Here is a 19,547-nt window from a genome sequence, read left to right on the forward strand (position 1 = left end):
TGTGGGCTGTCAATTCAGCCTTCTGCCAGGTTTCTAATTTTAATATTGTCTATCTGATTGCTGTCTCCTGACTTCATGTGCTTAACATCAATCGTCTACTTTGCAGAACTTAATCAATTACTTCTTGAATGTCTCTGAATATTAATTACTTTCATTTCTATCACCACTTTTATGGTTCCTTCTGCAAAAAATTCAGCACATTTTGTTAAAAATGATACATCTGAAATCTGACTTTTCTTTGCTTTCTCAGTGTACTTTTGTTGAGATTCCTTTCTGACTACCAACACTGAACCATCTGCTCTACTATTTCTGCATTTCAATGGCTGGTTCCCATTTAGATACAGAAATAGCATCACCTGTTTGTAGGACCTCAGAAGATGCAAATGGACGAGTATTTCTAGAAAACCATCCATATTGGTGATATTCTGTAGCACAAACCCTCTTTTCCTGTTGAATCCCATGATATAAGTGGAGATTGTACATACATTGCTTTTCTCTCATATTAAGCAATTTTATTGGAAATGACAAAGTGAACCACAGCTATTATTTAACATTAGGCTCAGGAAATGGACAAAGTTTGTATGAAAGAAACAGCAAATTTTATCAATTTTATTTCTGGTCACTCAGTACCATGGGGCAATAGATTTGGGTATGATGTTACCTGGTGACTGAGCTGGCAGTCACAGCTGAGTACCTCCTCTGCCGTGTCCTCTCCAATCCATGAATATGCCAACAGACATCTCAGTAAATTGCATTGTCACTCTTTTCACATGCAAGGTACTTTCTGTGAAGCTTGTGAATTTGAAAAACATTTAGGAAGTGGTGATATCATAGTAATGAGAAATATGGTACGGGAAGGGTTCGGGAGAGGAGGAAGAAAAAACTGAGAGATATTTTAAGGAGTTGAGCAATGGATACTGCAGTTTCCATTACACACTGCATCAGTGAAATGCCCCACAATACTGAATGCCTAAAAATAAAAATCAACAAAATTTGTTGTTTCTTTCACATTGCCTTCACTTTATCTCACCCACATAAATTGCACAAGTGCCAGTTTTATACGGAATCTCAAATTTCTGGTAGCGTTTTATGAATTCTGCAAGGGTGAATTTCCATTAACCAAATAGCTGTAATAAGACCATTAGACATAGGAGCAAAAATAGGCCATTTGGCCCATTGAGTCTGCTCCATCATTCAATCATGACTGATCCTTTTTTTTCTATCTCCTCCTCAACCACAGTTCCTGGCCTTCTCCCCGTAACCTTTGATGCCATGTCCAATCAAGAACCTATCAATCTCTGCCTTAAATATACCCCATGACCTGGCCTCCACAGCTCCATGTGGCAACAAATTCCACAAATTCACCACCCTTCAGCTAAATAAATTTCTTCACATCTCTGTTTTGAAAGGGTGCTCCTCTATCCTGAGGCTGTGCCCGCTGGTCCTAGACTCTCCCACCATGGGAAACATCCTTTCCACATCTACACTGTGTAGGCCTTTCAACATTCAAAAGGTTTCAATAAGATCCCCCTCATCTTCCTGAATTCCAGTGAGTATAGATCTGGAGCCATCAAACATTCCTCATATGATAACCCTTTCATTCCTGGAATCATCCTTGTGAACTTCCTCTGGACCCTCTCCAATGCCAGCATATCTCTTCTAAGATGAGGGGCCCAATACTGTTCACAGTACTTAAAGTGAGGCCTCACCAGTGCCTTATAAAGCCTCAGCATCATATCCTTGCTCTTGTATTCTAGACCTCCTGAAGTGAATGCAGGGATTGCCTGTGTCTCCTTGTAAATATTGCTTCTACCATCCAAAGACGAGGATGTTTTTCTCCAAGTTTGAATAACTTCTTTATTTTAATCCTTACAATTTATTCTTTTACTCAATTGATCCCTTCTTCCTCTACCACCAACATTATTATTATCCCTTTCCATTATCTATTATTGTAGCTCCTCACTACTTCTTTATTTTCCAATTTCCTTGATTTTTCCACACCCTTACATCCACATCCATCCCAACCCCAATCAATACTCCATTGCTGCTATTTTGATACCATGGCCTCCATCTCAACTCTCCCATTGCTAACCAGAGAAAATCTTCAGATGCTGTAAATCCAAGCAACAGACACAAAATACTGGAGGAATTCAGCAGGCCTGGCAGCATCGATGAAAGAAAGTACAGTAAACGTTTCAGGCCAAGATCCTTCGGTCAGACCTGCTGACAGGTCTTGGTCTGAAATGTTGACTACTTTTTCCATAGATGCTGCCTGGCCTACTGAGTTCCTCCAGCATTTTGTGTGCGTTGCTTCTCCTATTACTGCCCTGACCTGGCGTAGAATAAGAACAACACAAGACCACAGTAATGTTTGAAATTTCAATCTAGTTCAGTACTGTCTAATAACAACTTGCTTCTTAAACCAAAGTGGCATTCATAATTAACTGTGAAACAACTGAGGAGGAGAAGATGGCAGCGTGACGCAGCGCACGCAGCCTCTCTGGAGAATGGATATCCATTACGTGTTAAGTAGGGATCCGTGCACAATCCTGATTTGATGGAGGCAGATGTGAGAGCATGGAGGAACATCTGGAGAAACTTCTGAAATGCCCGCTTCGCTGCCACTGCTACTGTGCGGTCCGGAATCTCCAGAGGAGACGGCCTCCGAGACCTCGGCTTTGCTTGTTTCGGCAGCCGGGACGAGGTCGAAGGCGATTGGCATAGGATGGTGCTCGGGAGGCTGTATCGGAGGGGCTGGTCGGAGGCTCAAAGTTTTCGGACGGACTCAGAGTCTGCTGTCGTCGGGTGCTTCCGAGGCATTGTCAGCGCCTGGAAGTTTATGGCAGGGAGAGTTTCTCCCTTTTTGCTGCCTGAGATCGGGGACTATTGGAGTCGATCGGGACCTGAGACATTTTTATCCGTTCCATGGTCTGCTTTTATCAAATTATGGTATTGCTTTGTACTGTTGTAACTATATGTTATAATTATGTGGTTTTGATAGTGTGAGTCTTTGGTTTGTCCTTTTTTTGTGATATCACTCTGGAGGAACGTTGTATCATTTCTTAATGCATGCATGCATTTCTAAATGACAATAAATGAGGACTGAGTGTCCTCATAATCTAATCTAATCTAATAATCTAATATATATTTATATACATTAGTCTCACATTTTTTATAAAGATACTGTCAGAATTTGTTCTAAGGGACTTAAAATCATTGCTTCTCTAAAGCTATCTGATAAGTAACTTGTAGACCATTTAGAAATTTAAAAAAAAGTTGGTTTATAGTCACTGAGGTACTGCTCCTCATGTAAATTGTCCTTCTCATTTTATTAGACACAGCCAGATCAAATGCAGGCAGGAGATGACCTTCAGAAGTTAGAATGGGGTCAGATGAAACCTTTGAACAAAACAGGTGTTGCTTCAGCTCAGTACTTTATTCAGGCTGGGATACTTTGCATAATATCACATGTGAATAATGTGGTTAAGGTTTCTGTACTTACAGAAATGGTCAGGTCTGGTCATGAGAAAAATTAAAGGTACTCAGATTTGGTTCAGATTCAAGTTCACATTGCTTATGTTCGCAATAGCTCTAATGCAGAAGGACTACGGTTTGCACATACCAATCCATATCCCAACCTCCAATAAAAGAAAACTGCAGTCTGTAACAGTAAGTCATCACTTCAACGGTTTCCATGGAAATGAGTTCAACAGAACTGTCAACATGAAAATCATTAGAAACTACATTATATCCTCAGATGTCCATGGCAAACATTGGCAGATTTTATTCCCTTTGTAGATCATGTGGAATAATTTTATTTTATTTCAAAGACTTAGGAGAAAAATCAACAATGTCTGAATTCATTTTTTTAAAATCAGTTTTACCTCCTACCTCCTATTTAGAAAGTGTTCAATTTTTCAAAGTTGTCGTATGTATACACCATCAGCAGTAAATCTCAATAACTAATGGTTAGATGATACCTAGGACATCTAGCTGTGATAAATACAACCTTATAACCTCAAGGTTTCACAACTTCAATTCCCACCAATGACAAGATTACTGACTTTATTTTATTCTCATTTCCCCAAGGGTACTGAGGCCAATTACAGCATATAAATTTAATATTGCTCGGCTCTGAAGAAGAAAGGAAAGTTCAGGGTTGCTTACCATTATGCACTGCTCTTGAATAAAAATAACAAGCACAGGATCAATCCTAACTGCAAATCAGCACTTCCTGCTTTCAAACCCCATGACACAATGGTCAAGACCTATGTGCTAAATTTCAATTGGACATGCTGTTGAAGGCATGCCTTGACTGCCAGCAAACCCCTGTAGTTATCTTGAGGGATCAATTATTGAAAAGAGTATGGATATGGCTCAATCTCAACTTCAGAAACAACTCATACACTTCAGACAGCTCAAATCAAAAAGTTCCTAGTTATATTCATTTTATGTCCATATTAGCCACAGCTAGCTTAAAACTATTTAAAGGTTTCATTAATTTGTTATAAATTTTCTTCATCTCTCTGAATAACTTAAACACTTGTTTGCAATATTCCTGCGCTAACTTCCTGAGGAAATCCATGAATGGGAGCTAATTGGATCATTCACCTCTTAAGCAGTTTAGTCTAAAAAAAAGTATTTACTGATTTAGTGAGTTTAAAATCAAAGCCAGCATTGCTTGAATGTGGACAGATTATTTGTCAGCAGACTGAGAGACATAACAGTGCATATTGGCCAAGACATCAGTGAAGCCTCAGCCTCACCTTCTGTGGAAAAGCAACAAGCATGTGTCCTGGCTCTGAGTCATTCCTGAATTGATTGATGGGGCAGGTGGGAAGACAAAGGGGCCCAAGGTCACATTAGATCACTGGGCTACAACAGAACTGAATGAGCCCATTTATAAAAGAAAGTACTCAAGTCCGCTGGAACAACAAAAAATAGCCATGAAGTGAAACTCAAATCTGTACCAAGGGTCAGCCCTACCCTAAAGGGACAGTGTCAAGATATCAACATGTTTGCAAAGTAGACTCTTTTCTAAAGATAACTTGCTCTGAAAAAAAATCCATTACAGGTCAAGCATGTCAAAAGGGCAAAGGGTGTTCAGCTATCATTCTTACTGAATCCAATAACTGAGTGGTTACAACACAGGAGGAGAGAATCATCCAGTGAGTCCCCCTCCCCTTTTCTCATCAGAGCACTGCATATTCTCTCTTTTCTGACACGTGTGCAGCTTCCTTTTGAAGTCTATAATTAAGTTTTCCTCCGCTGATACTGCTGGCAGAGCCTTCCAGATCTTAAACATTTGCGTCTTAACAAGAAACTTTTCTACAGTTTTGGTTCTTTTGCCCATTATATTTTAACTATGTCTCTTTGTTCTTGTCCCCTCCACCATAGAAAATAGTTTCTCTCAACCAACTTTTTTCAAAGCCTTCATGATTTTGAATACCTATACCAGGTCCCCCATTCAACTCCCTCTGCTCTAAGGAAATCAACCCCAGTTTGTTATATTCAGAATTCCTTGCCCCCATTTCCAGGATCATTTTAGTAAATACAGTGAACAGAAAAACTATATTACATTTTTTTCTGAGCCTGTGTTTTTAAAAGTTGATCCTAACTTTGCATTCCTTGTTCTTGTATTCTTATGTCTTGATTTGTGAAGCTCAGTATCGTATTTGCTTTTTTAACCATGTTCTCAATCTATCCTGCCAACTACAATGAATTACATGCAAGCACTCCTAGCTCTCTGCTCTTGCATCCCTTTTAGAATCACGCTATTTGGTTTATATTGGCTCTGCTCAAACTTCCAATCAAAATGTAAAATCTTGTATTTTTCAGTATTAAGATTCACCTGGCATCAATGCACCCATTCCACTACCCTACCTACACCTCCTTGAAGACTATTAACTTCCTCTGCAAAGTTCATTACATCTCCAGTATTTCTAAGTTGGGGAGTTTTCCCTTGTACGTCAAAGATCAAGTCATTAATATTTACTTAGAAAGCATTATTCGTAGAGCATTGCTGCACCTGATGGAACTGTTACTCACGTTTGTTTTTTATTACTTAACCAATTTTCTCTCTGGGCTTTACAGCTCCTTCTACTCCATGACTTCATCCTTCATGACATCATATCAAACAATTTTTGGAAAGCCCTGTATACCACATCAGCTGCAGCTCTCTCATCATCCTCTCTGTTTCTTCATCAGAAAACTCCACAAGTTAGAAATGCCGTTTATCAAATTCATGTTGACATTTGTCCATACTATTCTTGATTACTGTTCCAAAAAAATTTTCACTGCTGAGGTTAAATTTTCTGGTACATTTTCTGTACCTATCCCTCAGCGTTTCAGAAGTGTCAGGATGAGTACTTGGATTGTCTAGACATACTGTATAAAGCGAAAGGCCAAGGGCTGAAAGATGGGACTAATACAGATAGGTGACCACTTGTTAGCATGAATGAGGTGAGCCAAATCACTTGCTTCCATTTTGTATGATTCTTTAACTATTTTTGAACATGGCTGTAACATCTGCAACTCTCCAAGCTTCACTACTCCCCAAATCCACAAATGTTTTAAAAATTACAGGCAATATCTGTGTAATATCCTCTATTGGTTCCCCATGCAATCTAGGAAGCATCTCAACGGGGCCTTCTGTCAATGTCTGGTCCATACAGAATGTCAAATTCTTTTGTTGAGACTCCAGCAGTATCATCTTCATTGTAAACACTGATGGAAAGTACTGGTTTAGCACATCAGCCATGTCCTGCATCTCCATTAGTAAATTTCTTTCCAGTCTCTAATTTGCCCCACAATTCTCAAGTGCTCTTTTTCCAATTTATATCTTGATATAATATCTACCAGCTTCTTCTCATGTTTTCTCTTATTCAAAGAGTTTTTTTCTTATTCTTCTTCAAAGAATCAAAGCTTCTCTCCACAACATTTGGTTCTTACCTGTGTTAACAATCTGATTTGGCATGGCATCTAAAACTTTGACAAACTTCCACAGTTGCATAATGGAGAGTATATTGACTGGCTACATTAGAGCCTGGTTTGGAAACATCAATGTCCTTGAATGGAAAATCCTACAGAAAGAAGTGGACACAGCCCAGTCTATCCTGGGAAAAGCCCTCACAACCATTGAGCACACCTACGTGAAATGCTATCATAGGAAATCAGCATCCACTATTAGGGAGCTCCACCTCCCAGGACATGCTCTCTCCTTGCTGCTGTCATCAGGTAGAAGGTACCGGTGTCTCAGGACTCATACCACCAGATTTAAGACAGTTACTACTCCTCAACCATAAGGCTCGTGAATAAAAGGGGATAACTACACTCACTTGCCTAATCATCAAACTATTTCCACAACCAATTATCTCACTTTAAGGATTCTTTATCTCATTATCTCATGTTCTCGTCATTTATTGATATTGGCATTTGCACGATTTGTTTTCTTCTGCTCTCTGATTGATCTTTCATTGATCCTGTTATAGTTACTATTCTGTAGATATGTGTAAGTCTGCCCAAAAGAAAATGAATCTCATGATTGCATATGGTGACATTTACAGTATGTTCTTTGATAATAAAATTTACTTTGAACTTTGATATGTGTCCTATCCTCTCTATTCTGTTCTATTTTATCCACTTTCCTTTTATCATCCAGGGAGTTCCCACTTTAACTTCTCCCCATTTTCCTTTTTGGGAATATATCTAATCTATAGTTGACAATGGTAAAACTGCACTGAAACATTGGTGTGACATGCTTGGCTCACAATAAAGTTAGTGAAATGTTCTTCCAGTGCCAGCAACACGTGTTTAATTCCTATTGCTGTCTGTGAGGAGTTTGCACACTGTGACCAATGGGTTTCCTGCAAGTGCTCCGGTTTCCTTCCACATTCTAAAGACAAGTGGGTTATCGCGTGAACTAGTGGATAAGGCATCGGTCTAGTGATCTGAAGGTCACTGGTTCAAGCCTCAGCTGAGGCAGCGTGTTGTGTCCTTGAGCAAGGCACTTAACAACACATTGCTCTGCGATGACACTGGTGCCAAGCTGCTTGGGTCCTAGTGCCCTTCCCTTGGACAATATCAGTGGCATGGAGAGGGGAAGGCTTGCAGCATGGGCAACTGCCGGTCTCCCATACAACCCTGCCCAGGTGCAAACCTTCCAAGGTGCAAATCCATGGTCTCACAAGACTAATGGATGCCTATATGGGTTAATAAGGGTATTTGGTCACATGTGCATAATTGGCAAGCATGGGTTACAGAATATTTCTAAATAAATAAGTCTACGGTACATTCATGAAGTATTTATGCAATGATGCCAATTCTCCCAAGCTGGAGAATCATCCTATTTACACAAGGCAGATTCTGCAACAGCTAATTGAACCAAGGCCACTGCTTGTAATCCTGTGCAATCCCAACATTTTATTTGCTATTTGATGGATCTTCCTTGTTGACTTGGAATGCATATAGAATTAAGTAGTTAACATTGCAGAGTGGGTGGCTGGGAAGTTGTATTTCCCGAAGCATCAGCTTTCCAAGTAAGAAATATCTATATGTGATGAAGGTCGTGCATCTGGGAGGGTCACAGCAGCCAGATCGACAGCAATACCATAGCTGCCTGTTTTATAACCTCAGCCAACAATAGTGTCACAGGATGCAGTGCAGTTTGATGTATAACCTACCCAAGAAACTTGCCATTTCAGGATTCCCTTCACCCCCGGTAACCTCCTTGCCAGCATCAACAATGTGGAAGTTTGCAGGAAGACTAATCTAACAAACATGAATATTAACTTAACCAGGCCACTTTAGCTCCATTGGCAGCACCCGGTGTGTTCCAATCACAAGCAGCAACCGAAGACTACATCTGCAGTCTGTCTGGCGGAAGCCACCTGAATCAGGAAAAACACTTTAGATACTCTATACTGGTCTTCCCCCCCCCCCCCCAAATAAAGCCTCGACATCAAGAGGAATGGTATTTGACCTCACTATGAGATTGCGTCTCACTTCTGAAAGAGGTTTTTAAATTCATGAAGATTAAAGAGAAGATAAAGCCTAATTTTTCCATTGGAAGAGGGGTTCAGAACTAAGGAATAAAGAACGAAACCTACTAGAAACGTCCCCCCCACGGGGTGGCTAGGATCTGAAATGCACTACCAGAGTTCGTGAAAAATGCAGATTCAATTAAAGGGCTCACAAGGAGGCTAGATAACGGGGGGGGGGGAGAAAGAGAGGGGACTATGGGGAGAAAGTAGCGAAATGCGACTAGCCGTATTGCTCTTGCGTAAAGCCAGCATGTATTCGGCGGGCCGAATGGCCACCTTCGGTTCTGTAACCATACTGTGACTCCTGGTTAATGCTGAAGGATAATAAAGTGATCGTACGGTGAAGGGAAGTCACAGAGTGGGAAAGGTAACTTAATAACTAACGTGCACCTACTTAAGTAAACATGGACTCAAAATAATTTTCGTTTTCACTGAAGAAATACTTACTTCATTTGGACAGGCGGAGAAGCGCCTAACACTTCAATCTGTGCAACCTCCCGGCACTGGTTAACCGAAGCTATATTCTGATACTTATACTACCTTTGTATTTTAAAATATTCTCCATCAATTAATACCATATCATTTTCAGCACCAAATGTAAACGCAGAACAAAAATGGCCAGAGGAACCTGGCCGATGCCAGCAGGTTTTAAAACATAAGAGATCCACTTGGTTTCTTCCATTGGCTTCAATACAATTCACTGAAACTACTGGTGAGTTAAATGAATCCTCGGTAAAATGGCCAAACGTTGGAAGGCAGCTGGTTGCGGTCCCAGAATCTTACAATTATTCAATATGACTGAAAGTTAGCGAGGAGGACTGGCTCCCTTACCTATGCATGGCGGTGCTGTAGTGCTTCAGGACTCCTCGCTTCCTTCCCGGATAGCCCCTGCCATCTGCCCTCAGCACGCATAGAAGCACACACAGCGTCTTCAGCCCACTCATAGTCAAGCGGTGTGAGGAAGCGAGCGTTCAAACGCCCGGTGCGGCTCCGGCAGATTAACACCGCTAAGCGGCAGCGGTCCGCTTCTCCCCGCACGCTCAGGAGCAGAGCAGTGATCCAGACGCGAAGAGAGGTAAGTGAGGGTTGGACTGGGAGGGGAACACAGTCCCAGACCCAGCCTCCAATGTAGGAGACGGAGGAAGTCCCGGCAGTGAGGAGAGAGGGATGAAAGGGAAATCCCTGAATCCGTATTTAGCGCAGAGCAAGGAATACAGGAGAGGTGGCGATCCCGGTATCCACACTCGAAGTCACCCTGTGTAGAGTGCTGATGGAGGCATAAAATGCTTGGTCCCACACAAGGGTGAATGGAATGAAGATCCCTGATCTCACCACTGGGTATGGGCATCCCAATTCCTGCACAGGGAGAAATCCTGTTTCCCCATATTGTTTCCATATGTGTGACAGAGTGGTGAAGGTAGACCTTTTACTACCCACTGCAAGGTGAAATTCTGATTATGGTAATACACACAAAGGGCTGGACCAGCTCAGCAGGTCGGGCAGCATCTATGGAAGGGAATAAACAGTCCATGTTTTGGACCGAGACGTTTCATCAGGTCTTGGCACAAAATGTCAACTGTTTTTCCACCCATGGTTGCTGCCTGACCTCCTGAGCTCCTCCAACACATTGTGTGTATGCCCTAGATTTCCAGCATCTGCAGTACCTCAGTGTCTTCTGAGTATTGTCTCTTACTATTGCACAAGGGACATTAATGCATTGATTTTGATGCTCCCTGGTTTATAGTGAGGGGGGGGGGGGACTCTACCCAAGCTGTGTGCCTCTGCCCTCTCATTGGGCATTGTATCTTAACAGCCATTAGGGACTTTATCCTTAAATCTGCCAACCACTGTAGTCAAGTTCTGACCCTCCCATCTCACACTAGGAAGCCCTGCATCCCAGGTCTAGGAGATGTCTGACTTCGGATGGAAAGTATACGTTTATCCTGGGCAAAGCAGTCTGCAAATACACCAGAGATCTCTGGCAACATCTCAAGATCGTCTTCATTCTCGAGTGGTTTTGTACCTTCAAAATGAAGACAATGACGAGTCCTTTCCGTCAGCATTAGAAGATGATTTATTTCTATCATGCACATAATCTGTTTTTCAGTTTAGGAAATTAACCGTCTCTTCATATATTCCTCAACGATCAAGTATGTAAGAAACATATTTTCAGTAAAAAATTTTGGATCCTTTGGGATCTTCCTTTAGTATAAGCAATGTAATTACATTCACTTTCAGTGACACTAACATGTTGAACTTGTCCCTTTACTTGATTATTTCTTCCAAAGCCTAAACCATGGTTGTCATATCTGAACTAAATAAACTATATTTCACTTTTTAACATTTTCAGCATTATCTCAAATGGAATGTTCAAACTTCTGATGTAGTTTTCGACCTGATACATTAATTCTGTTTCTCTTCCACAGGAACTATGTGACCTGCTGATTGTTTCCATATTTTGTGTTTCTCTTTCAGATTTCCAATATCTGCAGTACTTCTTTTTAATTTCCAAAGCTCTCCTGTTGATAAAACAATTTCCATTCCTTTTGACTAATTCTATATGATTTTAGCTAATTATACTGCCAGAAGCCTAGTTCAAATCAAATGAAGATCACACTGGAAGAGGTAGATGATAATTGTCATATTATAAAGCCTCCAACTATGATAATCCAGTAAAATGAAAACTCTAAAAGGCCACACAATCAATTTAATAGCCAAGGTGAAAGTAATCTTCCATTACATGTGTGAATCAAGGTGGAAGGAATTCACTTGAAAACCTATCAGTTCATCAAACATGAGAGCACATTGCAAGTAGAACCAAACAATGTTACAATCACATGGACAAAGAAGAAGATAGAATGAAGACAACTGGACTATAAAAAGGTAAGCTTTCGCTACAAGGTTCCATGTCCAACTTCATGCTTGCCAGTCCTATATACTCATACAAACTTAACCTGTGAATGTCCCAGTAAGAGAAACAGCTCACACAATATAATACCACATGCAATCATAAAATTTTGCACTTAACCAAGAGACTGCCTCAAAAGTTAACATTAACTGGCAAATTTGAAGCTATGTAAATATGAAGCAAGCAACAGCTGTTGAGTCTATTTTTGAGTAGCTGTAGAATTTCTCCTGCAAACTGACTTGAGTCTTGCACATTACGGAATGGTTTTGCTAAGTGAGAAATGGAGTTCTGCACAACAGTTTATGCAGCTTTTGATATATTATTGCATCACAGTGTTAAAGTGCCTGGTTAAGCTAATCTGCCACTGACGATTTGCCAGGATTTTGTTTTATACAAGATGAACAGTGGTAATGCATTTGACATCAAAAGGAAAAAGTGAAGCTTGAGCTTAATGGAATTGATTATTGCCAGGTACAAGTAATAATGGTAACTTACTATTTGGCCAAGTACAGGTTACACCATTCTCTTGCTGCATTCAAGTGTGACTGTCTCTCTGTTTGTGACTTGAGTATGAAGAGTGGGATCCTCAAGTGTATTTGCCACTAACCTCACAATAAATCACGAGAGAGCTTCGCCTTGTCACTGTCTGCCATCTTTCTTCCTCTTCCACTTCTTTCTCCAGTTGGTGTGCAGTGTGGAATGATTGACTCTTCATGATGCACAGAAGATAGCCCCGTAGTGCAGAGCATTAGACTGCCTGTCGAAAAACTACAGTGCATGCCCTGGGCTGTCCAAAGTAATGTCACCTTCCCGCTGTTACATTTTACATTCGGCTGTACGTGACTCTGTAGCTGCAGTTAAAGTTGCCCTGTCCAGCCAATCAGGACCCTGTGACTAGATGAGCCAAGAATATGGGCCTGATGCTTCAATAATCATTCATTCATTCAAATGGTCAGCAGAAACACAGGAGGCAAAGCAGGCCAGTCAGGCTGAATACTCATAGGAAGAGAAAATGCCTTAAGTACTCAGCTGAGCAAACAAGAGCTGTGGAGGGAAAAAAGGCTGAATTAAGGTGAGTGATCTTATATTTCTTTCAAACTAGATTACTACATTTGTCGTTCACAATGTGGCTTCTTGGGCGCCAGAGAAAGCAAAACAATTTGAAGGTTGCTTTGTGGAACATTTATTTAGTCTACAGGAGCAACTCCAGCTTTCTGTTGCCAATCATTTTAACTCTCCATCCAGCTCCCACTCTAATTTATCTGTCGGGTCATCTCCACTGTTACAACAAAGTCCAATGTAAACTTAAAGAATAGAACCCCTTCTTCTAACTGGGCTCATTGGATTTTTTCTGTACACAATATTAAATTTTATAACTTCAGGTAATTTGCTTACTTTTGTTTTAAGGTGAGACTTCAGGGACAGGAATGAGGGAGAGTCAGAGGTCAAGGTATTAAATTAAGGGTCAGGGCAGGACCTGGTGTTCGGAGTCCGTAGTCAAAGGTCAGCGATCCTGAAAGTTGAGCTGGCAGTTGAGGAAACCAATAACCCTAGGTCCCTGAACTGAGGTCCATATGACTGGGGGTCAAGATGGCCAATAACTCCTCAGTAATGAGGTTCAGAGATCCAAACAAGGCCAGAAGTCGAGGCCATAAAATAAAACTGTGATTCGCTAGTCCAGGAGCCAAGGCTCAAAAGTCAATACCTAGTGGTTGATGAAGTCCAAAGTGTAGAGCCAAAGGTGAAAGTCCAGAGCTCGTTGAATCCAAAGGTAGAAGCCTGAAGTTTGAAGACTTAAGTCAGCGAGTCTAGAGGAGGAGCCCCTAGGTCAACTTGTTCAGAGGTCAGAGACCCGATGTCTGCAGGTTAGTGAGTCTGAGTGTCCAGGCCAGGGACTGGAAGTTGAATATCTGATGTTTGCGAGTCTGAGAGTCCAGGGCCAAGAACTGAGTCCCAACCCTCTCTGCATCTTAATGTTAATTTGTTTTTTCTCATTCTAAGTTGTATGAAGGGTCTTTCATCTGAATCATTTAACTCTACACTCAGTGGCTACTTTATTAGGTACACCTGTACCCCTGCTTGTTAATGCAAATATCTAATCAGCTAATCAAGTGGCAGCAACTTAATGCAGAAAAGCATGCTGACATGGCCAAGCGGTTCCGGTGTTATTCAGACCAAACACCAGGATGGGGAAAGAACTGTAATATTAATGCCTTTGACCATGGAATGATTGTTGGTGCCAGTCTTGGTGATTTGGGTATCCCAGAAACTGATGATTGACCACCTGGGATTTTCATGCACAACGATCTCTAAGGTTTACAGAGAATAGTGCAAAATAAAATAAAAACAGTTCTATGGGTGAAAATGAGAATTAAGAGATCAAAGGAGAGTAGCCAGAATAGTTCAAGCTGACAGGAAGGTGACAAGTATTCAAATAACCATGTGTTGCAACAGTGGTATGCAGAAAAGCATCACTTGAAGTGGGTGGGTTACAACAGCAGAAGACCATGAGCATACACTCAGTGGCCACTTTATTAGGTACAGGAGGTACAATACCTAATAATGTGGCCAGTCAATGTAGTTCTCTTTCATCTGACGCAGCCTGACCTGGGCATTATTCCCAGCATCTCACGTGTTACATTTAAAAGCAGTACAGAACAGATATGGATCATGTGAAAGTGAGAGCAGGATGGAAATTGTCAACAAAAGTAATAACATTATTGAATTCTACGTAGTGCAGGAAACAGCAGTGTGATAGTCAAACAAAGTCCAAATTAAGCTGGAGATATAGGACCTCATCTTTTATCTGGGTACATGGCCTCCCTTGATACTCTACTGAATTCAGCCATTTCAGATAAACAGTTTTTCCTGCCCAGTACTAATGTAAGATTAGCCACCTTAACTCAGTTCCTCTGTCTGCAGAATTGCTGTCTCATCTGTGTGCTACTTGCTGCATTTTCTTGGTTGTAGACTTCTAGCAACTGCTCTCTTCTGCCTCTCACAGTTCCAGTGTTTTTTTTTAATTCTCTCTTTACTTGTCCTGAAAAAGTCAGCATCCATCATCAAGGATGTCCATCACCTAGGTCATGCCCTGCTCTCTTGCTGCCATCAGGGAGCAGGTACAGGAGCTGACAGGAAGACACCACACTTTCAATGATTTAGGAACAGCTTCTTCCCCTCCACCATTAGATTTCTGAATGAACAGTGAACCCATGAACACTAACATGACTTTTTCCTTATTTTCATTACACTACTTATTCAATTTAACTATTTTATATATATATATTTATATTTTAAAAAATTGTGAATTATAGTAAGTATAAATACTTAATGTAATTCACATTTTTTCCCCACCACTATGTATTGCATTATACTGCTGCCACAAAGACAACAAATTTTGTGACATATGCCAGTGATATTAAACTTGATTCTGTTTTATCTACTAATTGAGTAACTTGGAAAATATTGTTTCATCTTAATCAGCTACAAAACGATCATAGCCATTCTCTTTGTTCACTCCACTGTTCCCCCCTCGTGAATTTGAAATATGTTTATGTACCTTCTTATTTTTCCAGTTCTGATGAAAAATCCTTGACCTGAAACAATAAATATGTTTCCACCTCCACCTCAGAATTACTGAATATTAGCTTTCTGATTTTATTTCAGATTTTCGGCATCTACGGTTTAATGATGTTCAACTCGTATGAATTGTTTGTATGCATATAGTTGGCAGGGTGGAGATACGCCTCCACCAAAGGAGGTGTAAGGTGCTTCCGCTGGCCTGCAGATCATCCTTGGGCAAGGCATAGTACCTGCTTAGCCCCATGATCAGAGTCATGTGAAGCCATTTGAGCAGGTGGTGGATGGTTGCATAAGCAGCTGGTGTGTATCATAAGTCCTGGTTATGCCACAACTGACGCCAAGCAGGCCATCACTGAAGAGTATTGATAATGGCTAGGATCACCCGTCTTGTAAAGACGCAGCCGAGGAGAAAGCAATGGCAAACCACTTCTATAGAAATATTTGCCAAGGACAGTCACAGTCATGAGATCATGATCCCCTACATCACACGACATGGCACATAACAATGATGATGATAATGCATTTTCCAGAAGAATTGTTTGAGTGTGGTCATACATAATCTGAATGCTCAGTGCCTAATAGCCCCTGCAGTTCATCAAAATCTCCAGATTCACATGGAGAGCCCAGAGTGCCACAAATCCATGTGCCCGTATTTCCAGCTGTTCTTTATTTAAAAGAAATAAATTCCCCACACTATGAGTAGAGAACATCTGTAATCTTCTGTGTGAAGCAATAAGCTACAGATTGTGATATGTGACATATCACAGTTGGTGCCAGTTATAATGACCTAACAGATCTCTGTACTAGTAATTTAGAAACCTTTAGAATCCTGGTGCCGGACTCGTCAGGGAATTTGAAATGTAGAAGGCTCCTGTCAGGTTCTTAGCATGTGGGCCCTCCTTGCCTTCTTTGCTCATCTCATTCAGCCTTGTATTTAGCTCTTCTACTCTGCTTCTTGTGCAGGAGCTCCAGCTTATGCTCTCAGAAACATTGCAGCGTGGTCTATCAACATAACAGCTCAACTGTTATATTCATAGCCTCAGGTTAAGAAGCCAGCATACCAAAGTACTATTTTCATTACCCTGTCCATCTGTGTCAGCACTCTCAGGACACTATAGCCTTGCACCCCACGGTCCCTCCATTTACTCTATATGCTTTACCAGAAGGTGAATTGACTTACACTTGTCTGGAGTAAATTCCATTTTTCAGTGCTCCACCCAACTTTCCAAATGGTTAATTAAACAACCTTGTTTGCTCTGTATAACTCAACCTACTCTTGTGTCATAGCCCTGCCTCCACCCAATAGGCTCATCCATGTCATCACAATCGACATAAGACCCAGCACTGAACCACATTACAGGTTTCCAGTAATAAAAAATAGCTATCCACCAGTAAACTCTGCCTCTTATCACCCAGCAAACTTTGGATCCGAGCTGCCGTGCCTCGGATCCCTGGTGCCTCGATATTCTGGATCAGCCTGTGCAGGGCTGTAAATCATGTCTACCACTCTTCCTCTATTGTTTTTAGGTATCTCCTCAAAACATAATAAGATTTGTGAAGCACAATCTTTCCTTCATAAAACTGCACTGACTCCTCCTAAGCAGTCTTGACTTGACCTTTCCAGAATCTTCTCCAGCAACTTCCCTACAATTATCCACAACCAGATGCTCATTGGCCTTTTGCTTCCAAACTTATTTATTGCCTGTAAATGACTAAGAAAATGAATCCAAGGTAGTATATAGTGATATATACTTTGAAGGACATTCCTTCTAGGGATTTGAATTAAAACAAGAGTAATAGGATCTGAAACATTAATCCTAGGTTCCTAGCTCTGAAGATAAGGACTGGCCTTCTGGGTGTAAACCACCATTTCCTGCTCTCAGCTGCTGAAGTTATTTGTTTGTGTGAGTCTGTGGTCCATTGGGTGTGGAGTGTATTGGGGGACTGCATTGGGGCTGATGCCACTGATGTGAGTCATCCATGAATTGTTAACACCATGCCTTAAAGATAAGAAATGAGCACTTGAAACGGTCATGGCTGATGGAATTTACTCCAGCATTAAGGCTGTGGGATCAGTAGACAAGGGAAAATGTTGGAAACATTAAATTTGAAAAAAATAATCATGAAGAGGTAATGTTAGGTGAAATTTCAACTAGCGATTCATTCTCGTAAAATATTTCTGAAACCTGCTTAATCCTATGTTGCACGTAATTACTGGCATCACATATCATGAAAGATCAATTAAATTTTTCTCAAGATGTTGATTATTACAGCAAAACAACTGAGAGAAAACAAGCTGTGAAGAAGTGCTGCACTAAAATTTTGTATGTGTTTCTCAGAGGGTTAATATGATTGGACTTAAGCTCCCAGCTCCTCGGAAGTGGATTCAAAAGATTTTCAGACAATCTCAGTAGTTTTTTTAAGACTACAAGGTGGAGGGGTAGAAATATATCACTTGGCCCATTGACTTCGTTTTGCCATTGCATCTTGGTTGATTTATAATCCCTTTCAAACCCATTCCTGCCTTCTCACCGTAACCAGAGTGCCAGAATAGTTAGTGGGGAGTTTGTAGAGATAGATGTTGCTAAGACCTCAGACAAAATCAGAAGCCAAAAGGTCAAGCATGGTGCGACTAGTGTTCTGAGGGGCATATATTTCAATGTAAGTAGTATCGTAGGAAAGGCGAATGAGCTCAGGGCATGGATTGACAACTGGAATTATGATGCTGTAGCCATTAGTAAGACTTAGTCACAGGAGGGCGGGACTGGCAGCTCAATATTCCGGGGTTCCGTGTTTTAGATGAGATAGAGCAGGAGGGACTAAAGGAGGCAGGGAAAATGTGACAGCAGTGCTCTGTCGGGACATACTGGAGAATCAGAATCAGGTTTATTATCACCAGCTTGTGTTGTGAAATTTGTTAACAGCAGCAGCAGTTCAATGTAATCCATAATATAGAAGAAAGATGAAAAATAATAATAATGATAAATAAATAAGTAAATCAATTACAGTATACATATACTGAATAGATTAAAATCATGCAAAAAATAGAAATAATATATATTAAAAAAGTGAACTTGACTAGTAAGGCATTATCAGTGGAACTGAGAATGAGAAATATGAAAGGTATGACCACGTTAGCAGGGCTGCGTTACAAATCACCCAACAGTCCTAGGGATTTAGAGGAACAGATGTGTAAAGAGATCGCAAACTGTTGCAAGAAACATAAGGTTGTTATAGTAGGTGAGTTTAACTTTCCACATATTGACTAGCAATCCAATACTGTAAAACAACTAGATTGGATAGAGTTTGTCAATTGTATTCAGGAAAATTTCCTTCATCAGTGCATAGAAGTCCCAACAAGAGAGCATGCGATTCTGGATCAGCTATTAGGGAATGAGACAGGGCAGGTGGCAGGAATTTGTGCAGGGGAACATTTTGCATCTAGTGATCACAATGCTATCAGTTTCAAAATAAATATGCAAAAAGATAGGTCTGGTCTGCAGGTCGAAATTTTCTAAATTGGAGAAAAGCCCATTTTAATGGTATCAGAAATGATCTAGCAAGTGTAGATTTTTGAGACTACAAAGCTTGCATGTGCCTTTCAGAATAAAAGGTAAAGATAACCAGTGTAGGGAACCTTAGTTTTCAAGAGATATTGATGTCTTACTTAAGAGAAAAGAGGTGCATGGCAGGTATAGGCAAGTAGGAACAAATGAGGTGTTTACAGAATGCAAGAAATGTAAGAGAACACTTAAGAATGAAATCAGGAAAGCTAAAAGAAGGCATGAAGTTGCTCTAGCAGACAAGGTGAAGGAGAATACTAAGGGATTCTTACAGATATGTTGAGAGAAAAAGAATTGCAAGGAACAAAGTTTGTCCTCTGGAAGACCAGAATGGTAATCCATTGTGGAAGCCAAAGTGGATGGGGAAGATCTTAAATGAATTCTTTGCATCTGTATTTTCTCGGGAGAAGAATAGATTCTACAGAAGTAAAGAAAACTGACATCAACTTCATG

The 19,547-nt window shown here is 40.7% G+C and overlaps 1 protein-coding gene across 1 annotated transcript in view; it reads right to left on the reverse strand.

Moving 5' to 3' along the window:
- The window catches only part of LOC132397542 (kielin/chordin-like protein), a gene marked incomplete at its 5' end in the record, with an annotated part of 349,645 nt that extends 339,648 nt beyond the window's left edge, over positions 1–9,997 (reverse strand). The window contains one exon of the mRNA XM_059976368.1: positions 9,873–9,997. Coding sequence (XP_059832351.1) covers positions 9,873–9,997 — 125 coding nt within the window. The remainder of the gene's footprint in view (positions 1–9,872) is intronic.
- Between the last annotated feature and the right edge of the window lie 9,550 nt (positions 9,998–19,547).

This window comes from Hypanus sabinus, chromosome 7 (genome assembly GCF_030144855.1).
Source record: "Hypanus sabinus isolate sHypSab1 chromosome 7, sHypSab1.hap1, whole genome shotgun sequence".
NCBI classification, from domain to species: Eukaryota; Metazoa; Chordata; class Chondrichthyes; order Myliobatiformes; family Dasyatidae; genus Hypanus; species Hypanus sabinus.